Genomic DNA, 9515 nt, shown 5'->3' on the forward strand with positions numbered 1-9515 from the left:
CTGGGGCTGGGGCTGGAGCTGGGGCTGGGGCTGGGGCTGGGGCCCAATCCTAGGGGCTGGAAAGCCTGTTGGGATCCCAGGAGGAAAGTGATGCTGTGGTAGAGGGCCTGTGAGGTGCTGCTTGGTCCCTACAGAATAAGTATACGGTGTAGGCAAAGGCTGCGGTTGGGGAACAGATTGGGGTACAGGCTGAGGCACTGGAAAGCAGGGCTGGGGAAGAGCTGGGGTGGGGCTTGGCCGTGGTGCTGTGTGGCTAGAGATAGGGGCCTGGACACTATCTACTGTGGTGGTAGCTGGCCGAACTGCCATGGCTAACTCAGGTCCTGAGAACTGGGGAGGTGGAGCAGAGGGAAGGCCTACAACTGGTTGGGGTGCCCCCAACCCTGCATAGGGGCTGCTTACAATTCCATGCTGGGGAGAGGATCTGGGTACAAGGCTCAACTCTGATGTATAGGCAGGGGCTGGGTAGAGGACCGCTGCAGGTGCCATGGGAACTGCAGCTCTAGGTTGCATCAGTTGAGTGGGGCCTGAATAAGTTCCAGGGGGTAAGGGTCCTGAGAGATAGTGGGTTGCTGGGCCTGTGGAACTAGGGAAGGGGCCAGGAGAAAAGTGAAGAGGGGCGGTAGTTCCTAGGAATGGATCAGGCAGCCGGGGGCCAACCATCATGTCAGGAGGCAAGCTGCGCAGCTCCTCAGGTGGGTCTCCAGCCTCCACTGCCTCACCCTCCTCACGGCGGGACAGCAATGGCTTTGGGGCTGTAGGCCGAGGTGGTGGTGCCTTCTTCTTCAGCTCTCTAAGGGACAGGCAGGGGAAGTAAGGCCAGCCTCCATAAGCCAGGCTGGCCTGGGCTCAATATATAATGAAGCCTAAAGCCCACAAACCTACCTGTCCAGGAGCTGCTGGCGGGCAGCCTCTTGGGCACGACAGATGGACTGTGCCCGTTCCAGCAGGGTAGCTACCTTGCTTTCCAAGTCTGCATAAAAGTCCTTGCCTTCCTGGGACTTCTTCATCAGGTCCTCATAGGCTTCATAGGATGCTATCAGGGTCTGTAGTGTGGAGTTCCACCTTGGTGGGCAAAACAAAAAGCCAGATTGAGGCAAGCTATAGGGACAGAGCTCTGGATGGAGCTGTGGTAAGAACAAAGGCAAGTACTGACTTTTGGTCCAGTTCACTAAGCACCCGCCGCACAGCTGCATACTGCACATTGGCCTCAGTCAGTGCACGGAGGACATTGTCCTGGGCGGCCAGGTTCTGCTCCAGGTATACCTTCAGCTGGTCATACTTCTTTAGCTGTTCCTCAAACAGTTTCTGAGGGAAGATAGGAACAACACCATCTAAGGAGAAGCCCAGAAACAAGAGCCCTTTCTCGCTGCTCATCCAACCCACCTTCATCTCTGAGTGGTCAGTGGTGACCAGGGAGGCAGTGATGTCATCCTTCTGGATCAGCTCTCGCAGCTGCTGTTCCAAGGACACACGCTGGTCCCGCATCTCCTGTACTTTGGCTAGGATGCGCTTTAGGTTTTGCAGCACAGCTTTGTCCTCTGAGGGAAGCAGCAGTCAGTGAGGTCAAAGGAACCCTAGTTCCAAGCCTTTCCCCAAAGCAATGAGCAGTGCTTACCTGGGGTGAGGGCTGGTGTGGGTAGGGCAGCCCGCACCTGGTCCAGTGGTCCACTGAGCAGGCGCAAGTTACCAACATGCAGGTTCATAGCACGATGCAGCTCACTGTTGGTGAAGGAAGCCTTTTCATGCACCTCCATGTACTTGGTCCATTCTCGCTTCACTTCTGCGAGCTCAGCCTTGGCAACAGAGGGGGCAGGGCCAGCCCCAGCCTGTCCCAGGGTCTCCTGCAATTTCTGCTCTTGCAGCTCATCTTCCTCCAGTAGATCCCTGATGTCCTTCAGGGAGGCCTCCACATCCGTGAACACCCCTGACAGCACTGAGGTGTATTGAGGGTAGACATTGAGGTACGCAGACAAGGCACCACTCTGCCTTCTGCCCACAAGACACTGAAATGCCCATTTAGATTAGAGCTTGTTTCCTAGCACTTGCTAAACTCCACAAACACAGAAACATTTGGGTGGTACATGCCTGGGCCAGGGCTTCCCCAGCATCCTCAGTGGGGGAGGCCATGGCAGATGGCTTGCACGCTACCCCTGCATCTGTCTGCTGTGTGCTTTGCTCACCCTGCATAGACTGGACAAGGTTCTTGACAGTGTCAGGCCGGACACTGAGCGCTGCACACTTCTCCATGAGCTGGGGTGGGATATGGTTGTAGGCATCCAAGTTGTCCACTTTCTCAGGGTCCAGCTGCATAGAGTCCATGAACTGACTAGGGAAGGAAGAGGGATGACAACAGGAACAAATGATGCTGGGCTGGCCCAATTCCTTCCACATAAAAAGCCTGCTAGGTTGTTCCCCTCCAATGAAACTCAACTGAAGACTTAGCAGAGAGAAAACTGTGACCTTTACCTCTCTAATACCACATGGCCTAGTAGGCTATGCCCAAGCACTGATTCAAATGGTGTCTCCACAGCACATTAACACCTACAGTCTAGATCTAGACTCTGGGCAGGGAGGCAGGAAACCTGGTATGTACCCATCCCACACCATGTGTCCCACACTTACTCTAGGACCTCATTCTTATCTTCAATCTTGGCCAGCATTTCCCGAAGCAGCTTCGCCTTCTCCTCACTATAGAATGAACAGAGCAGTTGCTAGAGACCTGTACTCTTGAGAGACATCAAGACGCTTTATGCCAAGGAAAGGCCAGTCCCTCCTACACACCTGTACAGTGATGAAGCCTCGTGGGCAGCCATGGGAACCAACTTGGCAAAGATATCAGGACCTGTAACAGCTGGGTCCGTGGGGTTTACTGGCAAGGGCTTCACCAAGGGGGCTCCTAAGAGCAGGGAGCGTCACAGCAATCAGAACCATATGAAAACTCAAGGCACCTCCCTATCCCAACCTTCTGCCAGCCCCACTCCTCAGCTTGCCCTCAGCTGTCAGACCTTTCACAGGCTGAAGGGTATCCAGTGCTGGCACGGCCTCGTGGTAGATAAAGTCATTGTCCTTCTTGGCAGAATTATATCTGGGAGTCAGGAATGGGGAGGGGACAGATTATCAAGGAAAAGTACACTCCCATGGCACTGTTAGCTTCCTCCCAAGAATACGAGCATACCCACCCTAGTCCCACATACTCACTTTCCCCCAATGACATCCATAGCAAAGCGAAGTGCATCTTGCACAGTGTCGGGCTGGCCCTGTGGAGTAGAGATAAGAAATAATCAAGGCCAGTGCTCAGATCTGTCAGGTCAGCTAGCTCTGCCTTCATGGCTCTGAAGGGCAGCCACATGTGTTCAGCTTTACCTTGGCCAACTTGATGGCTTCATTAAGCTTGTCCAGGGCACTCTGGAAGTAGGCCACCTGTGGAAGGCAAAACCTGGTCTGTCCTTCCCTGCTCGGACCCTAAATGTTTCATATCCCTACTTCATCCTACCTGATGATCACATCACTGACCATAAGACTCAGGTAACAGATGCCAGCCAACCAACAATCAGCCCCAGTCGGCTCCACTGCAGCTTACACCTCCAAAGAGCCATCCTCCCAGTGGGGACCCCACCATATCTCCTGAGACCCTCAAAGATGAGAGCTGTGGGGTGGTGACAGCTTGGCACATGGTGTGAAGGGGAAGACAAGGGTAGGGACAGAGAGGACCAGCTCCAATATGATGTAAAGACAATCATAAAAGCCCAGAACAGATCCTCAGTGCCCCCCTTATCCACAGACCACTCACCCGTTCCCCACATTTCTGTTGCTCCTCAGCTTGCTTCCCCATGTGCAGCTGGGAAAAGGAATGGGCATCAGGACTTGTCTCCTAAGCTACAGCCATCTGGCTTACTCCACACCCAGCAACCCCTCACCATACATGAGCCACAGCTGCAAAGTAGTAGATCTTCATTTGGACAAGTTTCTTCCAGTCTTTCTGGATACGGCCCAACAGGGAAGCAGTATCAGGGTTTTCCAAGGCCCGGCATGCCTCCTTATAGTAATCTACCACCTAGGAGTTGGATGAGTCCAGTTACCAAGGGCCAGGGGCAAAGCAAACTGCTCATCCTCAGCCCTCTCCCTACCTGTGCACTGATGCGGGCCACTAGAAAGCTCTTCCGGTTGTCCAACATGGACTTCTCCAGCAGACACTCCTGAGCCTGGCCCTGCAGCAACAAGTACAGGTCACCTGAAGGTCTTTTCTTTCCTGGGAGCCAAGGAACACACCAAAATATCCCCTTTCCTCTAGTCTCCCCCAGGATTAACATACTGTGCCAGATCTTCCTGGCTGCTTTCCTGCCTATCCCTTACTACAGGCACATGGCTGGCCTGGGATCTAGATGGAACTGCCTCCTCCCTTAGTCACTTCTCCAATTCAACTTAAAGTTAGGGGAGTGGCTCGTGATTAATCCCAAAAAGATAGAGGCAGGAGGATTGGCCATGGTTTTGAAGCAAGCATGGGCTACACAGCAAGCTTCAGACCAGCCTGAGCTACAGAATGCAACCTTATCTCAAAACAGAAACAAAAGCAATTTGGCTCCACCGGAGCACCTCCTGCTCACCAGCATGAGGTTGACATTGAGGGTAAGGATCTGGCGACTCATGTCCACACTGAAGGCCTGTGGGAAGTGTTCACGCAAGTAGGAAAAAGCGCCTGCTGCGCACTGGAAGTGGGTGCAGGAGACTTTCATGCCCTGGGAGGGAAGAGGTAAAAGACGCACTTCCGTAAGGCAGGAAGCAGTCAAACTCTGGCGGCTGAGGGCACTCGGAGCCCTCCCTCCATAGCACATCCACATGCCCACACCTCCCGGAATCCTCACCTCCTCAGACACTCGCTTGTCCATAGCGCCCAGCATGGAGTGCAGTGCACCTAGAGAGGCAGGGGTCACTCTGTGAGGAGAGCCTGGGGATGCTTCCCAGGCTGCCCACGCCTGTGCTGAGGCTGAAGCCGAGGAGCACTGCTGTCATCCAGAGAAACAGGTCTGAGACCTGGGCAGTCAGTGCACGGATTCCCGAGGAAGAACAATCACAAACCTAGCCAAATCTTTTCTCCGGTTATACACCTGGCTGGGAGTAAAGCAGGGAGGAGCCCCCATTCTTTCCCTCAGTCAACAGCACGGCTGACTTGAAGGGCAGTCTAAGGCCAGCTTTGTTCTTCCTCCCTGAAGCAATCTGAAGCCATTAATTGGGGAGTAGGGGTGATACTATCCAGGCAAAGAGAGGCCATGACTCCCTCCTGGAGTAAGTACACAGTGACAACTTTTGTGATAGTCAGCCCAGCAGAGTAGCCCTTTAAACAGTGACTTTCCAGGGTCCCAGAAAACAGCAGAAGTGCCTGTGTAGCTGTGGTAGAAGTGGGGGAAAGGTTAGAACCCAGGCATCTTGCTTTCATCCACCCATAGCCTTTTTGGCCATCTGACCTAATGAACTGAGACCCTGGGCTGGTAGGGCTTGGAGGAGGCCCCTGGAAGGAGCAAGCAGCTCACCGAGGTTGTAGAGAATACAGGCCTGCTCGTACTTGATGTCTTCGTGGGCCACAGACTTGCCCGAGAAGATCTCAGTCCTGCAGGCATGCCATTCATCTCAGTCATACAGATGGTAGGAGCTGGCCTGGGCCCTCAGGTCAGGGGAGGGGACCAACCACCCCAGTATGAGACAGGGGTCTATGGGAGATCACACTAACCCACTGCCCAGCTTGTGCAGCAAGGCGAGGAGAGGGGAAAGGACCATGCCTATGACCTAGGCCTCCCAGCTGTCCAAGTACCTTCTAAGTTCTCAACTTCCCAGCCCAGTCTACCAGTGCTCACCAGGTGACAGCAACAGCAGCCTCCTGGCCTGAGCCCATGGGCACCCGACTCTGCAGGTAGTGTAGCTGGCCCAGGTACTTTCGAAGGACACTGCAGCCCTCAAAGTCCCGGGCAACACGAATAGCATTCTGGGAAGCAAAATGGAAGAAAAAGGCTCGCCAGTATTAGAACTGCAGAGAGCCCTCTCCATGCTCACAGTTACTGGATATACCGTCCCAGCAGCCAAGGCTGAGTCTGTCCCACATTTCTAGAAGACATTCTGCAATATGCTTTGAATATTTTACTGTATTTAACTTTTTACTTTAAAAAAATAGTATTTTGCCAGACAGTGGTGACGCACACCTTTGAACCCAGCACTTGGGAGGCAGAGGCAGGTAGATTTCTGAGTTCGAGGCCAGCCTGGCCTACAGAGTGAGTTCCAGGACAGCCAGGGCTACACAGAGAAACCCTGTCTCAAAAAACCAAGAAAAAAAAATAAATTAAAAAAAAAAAAACAAGAAAAAGAATTATTTTATGTGTATAGGTGTTTTGCCTGCATGTATGTGTACCACATGTGCATGTCTGATATCTGTGGAGGCCAAAAGAAGGACTTGGCTTCCCTGGAACTGGAGTTATATATGACTGTAAGCTGCCATGTGGGTGCTGGGAATTGAAACTGAGTCCTCTAGAAGAGCAGCAGTGTTCTCAAGTGCTGAGACACTGCTCAGCTTGATCCGCAGTTCTTCATCTAAAACTGTATAGTTAGAGACATCCAGGTCAGCGGGGCAGGATGATGCGCAGCTGCATCCCAGAACCAGGAGGCAGGGATAGGAGGAACAGTTGTTTAAAGCCATTCTTAGCTACACAGCAAGTCTGAAATCAGCCTGAGTTACACAAGACCCTGCATCAAAAAATGATGTATGGGAGGGCAGATATCCAAGACAAAGAAAAAAATCCTTGAATACAAACACATTTCTCACAGCATTGTCAGATTAAAACACTGGCTGGGCCAGGCGGTGGTGGCACACGCCTTTAATCCCAGTACTTGGGAGGCAGAGACAGGTGGATTTCTGAGTTCGAGGCCAGCCTGGTCTACAGAGAGTTCCAGGACAGCCAGGGCTACACAGAGAAACCCTGTCTTGAAAAAAACCAAAAACCAAACAAACAAAAAAAACTGGATGCCACTAGACTTTCTATTAAAGAAGACTGTTCACATGAATTACATCAAGGCTACTCACACACGAAAACAGTCTACTGTGAAACTAAAGACAGAGGTTGCTATAGATATACTAAGATTTCAATGACATGCTACTAGGCAAAAATAAAATAAAATAAAATAAAATAATAGATGAATATAGTGTGATCTTATTTCTGTAAAAGCATATGATACGCAAATAAATATGCAGACCAAAAGGGGAAAAATCAGATGACTACACCTGCAAATGCTAACAGTGGTTATCTATGGTAGTGAAGTGTTTGCTGTGTGTAAGGAGAGTGAGTACATGCACATGTGTGCAGGTGCATGTCCCCAAGGTTGACATCAGGCATCTTCCATGATCACTCGATACCTTGTCTTTTGAAACAGGGTCTCTCAGGAAACTCAGAGCTTTCCAACTGGCTAGACTAGCCACTCCCCCACCCTTTACCCCCCCACACACACACATACCCTTTACCACCGCCCCCCCCACCAAGCACTGGGGTTACAAATGTGCATGATCACACCTGGTGTTTTATATGGATTTTGGGGACCCAAACCCAAGTTCTCATGCTTGCATACTTGGCACTTTACCAAATGAGCCCTGTTTTATCTTCTTTAAAATATGCAACAGAAGCCGGGCGGTGGTGGCGCATGCCTTTAATCCCAGCACTTGGGAGGCAGAGGCAAGTGGATTTCTGAGTTCAAGGCCAGTCTAGTCTACAGAGTGAGTTCCAAGACAGCCAGGGCTATACAGAGAAACCCTGTCTCGAAAAACCAAAAAAAAAAAGCAACAGAAATCAATGCCGGCTGATTTTAAATGAAAGCCAAAGATTGTGCATGTTTGTTTAGACATTTATTTTTCACTGCCCGCTGGCACTTGCCTTTTGACCCAGCACTCAGGAAGCAGAGGCAGGCAGAGCTCTGTGAGTTTAAGATTAGCCTGGTCTACAGAGTGAGTTCCAGGCTAACGAGGGCTACACAGTGAGACCTCATCTTTAAGGGGGGATGGGGTTGCTGTGTAGTCTTGGCTAGTCTGGAGCTCACTAGTAGGCCAGGCTGGCCTTGATCTTGAAGTCACAGTGATGTGCCTGCCTCTGCTTCAGTTTTATTTTTCAGTTACGTGTATCCCGGGTTGCTGTGTGTGGGTGTGTGCACATGCCTGCAGTTGCCCTCCAAAGCCAAAAGGGCATCAGTTCCCCCAGAGCTGGGATTACAGGCTGACATGGGTGCTGAGAACCTAGTTCAGGTCCTTTGGAAGCAGTGTGAACTCTAACCACTGAGCAATCTTTCCAGCTTCAGTAAGTGCTTAAAAAGAGTTGCCATGGACGTCTGTAATCCCAGTACCTTTGGTAGCCCAGGTTAGCCTCCAACTCTTACCACTAAGGATGACCTTGACCTCTTTTTCTGTTTGTTTGTTTTAGATTTTGAAGACAGGGTTTCTTTATAGCTTGGGTCTCCTAGAACTGAGTGTAGACCACACTGGCCTAGAATTCAGAGATCCGCTTGTCTCTACCTCCCCAGCGCTAGGATTAAAGGCACCACCCAGTGGTTTTTTGCTTTTTCATGTGGGTTGAAGATAGGGTGCCACTGTGGCTGAGGCTCACACTCAGCAGTCCTGCCTCTGCCTCCTGAACGTGGATTCAGAAGTGTGCACTGCCATGCTTGACACCAAGGATTTCGTTGCCAGGTTTTCTTTGGAATATACGACCGCCAACATCACCACTACTTATTTACACCCGATATTAAGAAAATAAGGGTGGTTGGAATGACGGTTTACACCTTTAATCCTAGCACTCGGGAAGGGCAACAAGACCTCTGTGATTTCCATGCCAGCCTGGTCTACACAGCAATCTCCAGAGAAACTCATTTCAAACAACAACAACAAACAACAAACAAAGAGAATAAGAGTCACTAACCACAGCACTGATGCCAACATGCTTGAGGTCAAGCCTGCCTGATGAGCTGAGCTCAGGCCTAGAACAGACTCTGCAAGTTGACGTCCTGTGATTGCCACAGAAATGTTTTCTCCCTCTTGCAAACCCGGCCCCCTTTCTCCCCTGAGTGTATATGAACACAAAATGTAAACAGGGTATCATGAGATTTCATTCCCTCTGATAATCAAGATTGCTACTAAGTGAATACTGACCACGTAGAATCTAGTATGAAATCACTAAACAAAGCAAAAATTAACATTTCGGGTAGGATAATATAGTGCAGGGTGCCATAAGATTTAATTATACTATACAGAACTATAAGCAACTTCCAGCTTCAAGATTACTTACTCTGGAATTTTCCATTTAGTATTCTAGAATACAAGTGACTGAGAGTAAATGAAGTTTCAGACAGTGAAACAACAAATAACGGAGGAGCTACATATTTGAAATCTCATGGGCCAGAAAAAAAGACAATGTAGAAAAGAAGAAAAAGCCGAGCAGTGGTGGTGCACACCTTTAATGCCAGCACTTGGGAAGCAGAGGCAGGCAGAT

At 50.6% G+C, this 9515-nt stretch overlaps 1 protein-coding gene across 3 annotated transcripts in view; it reads right to left on the reverse strand.

The window, feature by feature from the left end:
* Positions 1-9515, reverse strand: part of Ptpn23 (protein tyrosine phosphatase non-receptor type 23) — a 24508-nt gene that overhangs the window by 2895 nt on the left and 12098 nt on the right. For 2 of the 3 annotated variants that reach the window (XM_031346405.1, XM_031346407.1), the window contains exons 3-20: positions 5853-5980; positions 5532-5608; positions 4866-4915; positions 4608-4739; positions 4131-4211; positions 3926-4057; positions 3794-3841; positions 3367-3423; positions 3202-3260; positions 3009-3088; positions 2785-2899; positions 2626-2691; positions 2184-2329; positions 1619-1936; positions 1387-1541; positions 1157-1308; positions 886-1065; positions 8-793 (exon numbers count right to left, since the gene is read on the reverse strand). In XM_031346405.1, coding sequence (XP_031202265.1) covers positions 8-793; positions 886-1065; positions 1157-1308; positions 1387-1541; positions 1619-1936; positions 2184-2329; positions 2626-2691; positions 2785-2899; positions 3009-3088; positions 3202-3260; positions 3367-3423; positions 3794-3841; positions 3926-4057; positions 4131-4211; positions 4608-4739; positions 4866-4915; positions 5532-5608; positions 5853-5980 — 2762 coding nt within the window. The remainder of the gene's footprint in view (positions 1-7; positions 794-885; positions 1066-1156; positions 1309-1386; positions 1542-1618; positions 1937-2183; positions 2330-2625; positions 2692-2784; positions 2900-3008; positions 3089-3201; positions 3261-3366; positions 3424-3793; positions 3842-3925; positions 4058-4130; positions 4212-4607; positions 4740-4865; positions 4916-5531; positions 5609-5852; positions 5981-9515) is intronic. The other variant, XM_031346406.1, reaches the window with a different exon arrangement.

The sequence above is a fragment of the Mastomys coucha genome, unplaced genomic scaffold (genome assembly GCF_008632895.1).
Source record: "Mastomys coucha isolate ucsf_1 unplaced genomic scaffold, UCSF_Mcou_1 pScaffold23, whole genome shotgun sequence".
In the NCBI taxonomy this organism is placed as follows: domain Eukaryota; kingdom Metazoa; phylum Chordata; class Mammalia; order Rodentia; family Muridae; genus Mastomys; species Mastomys coucha.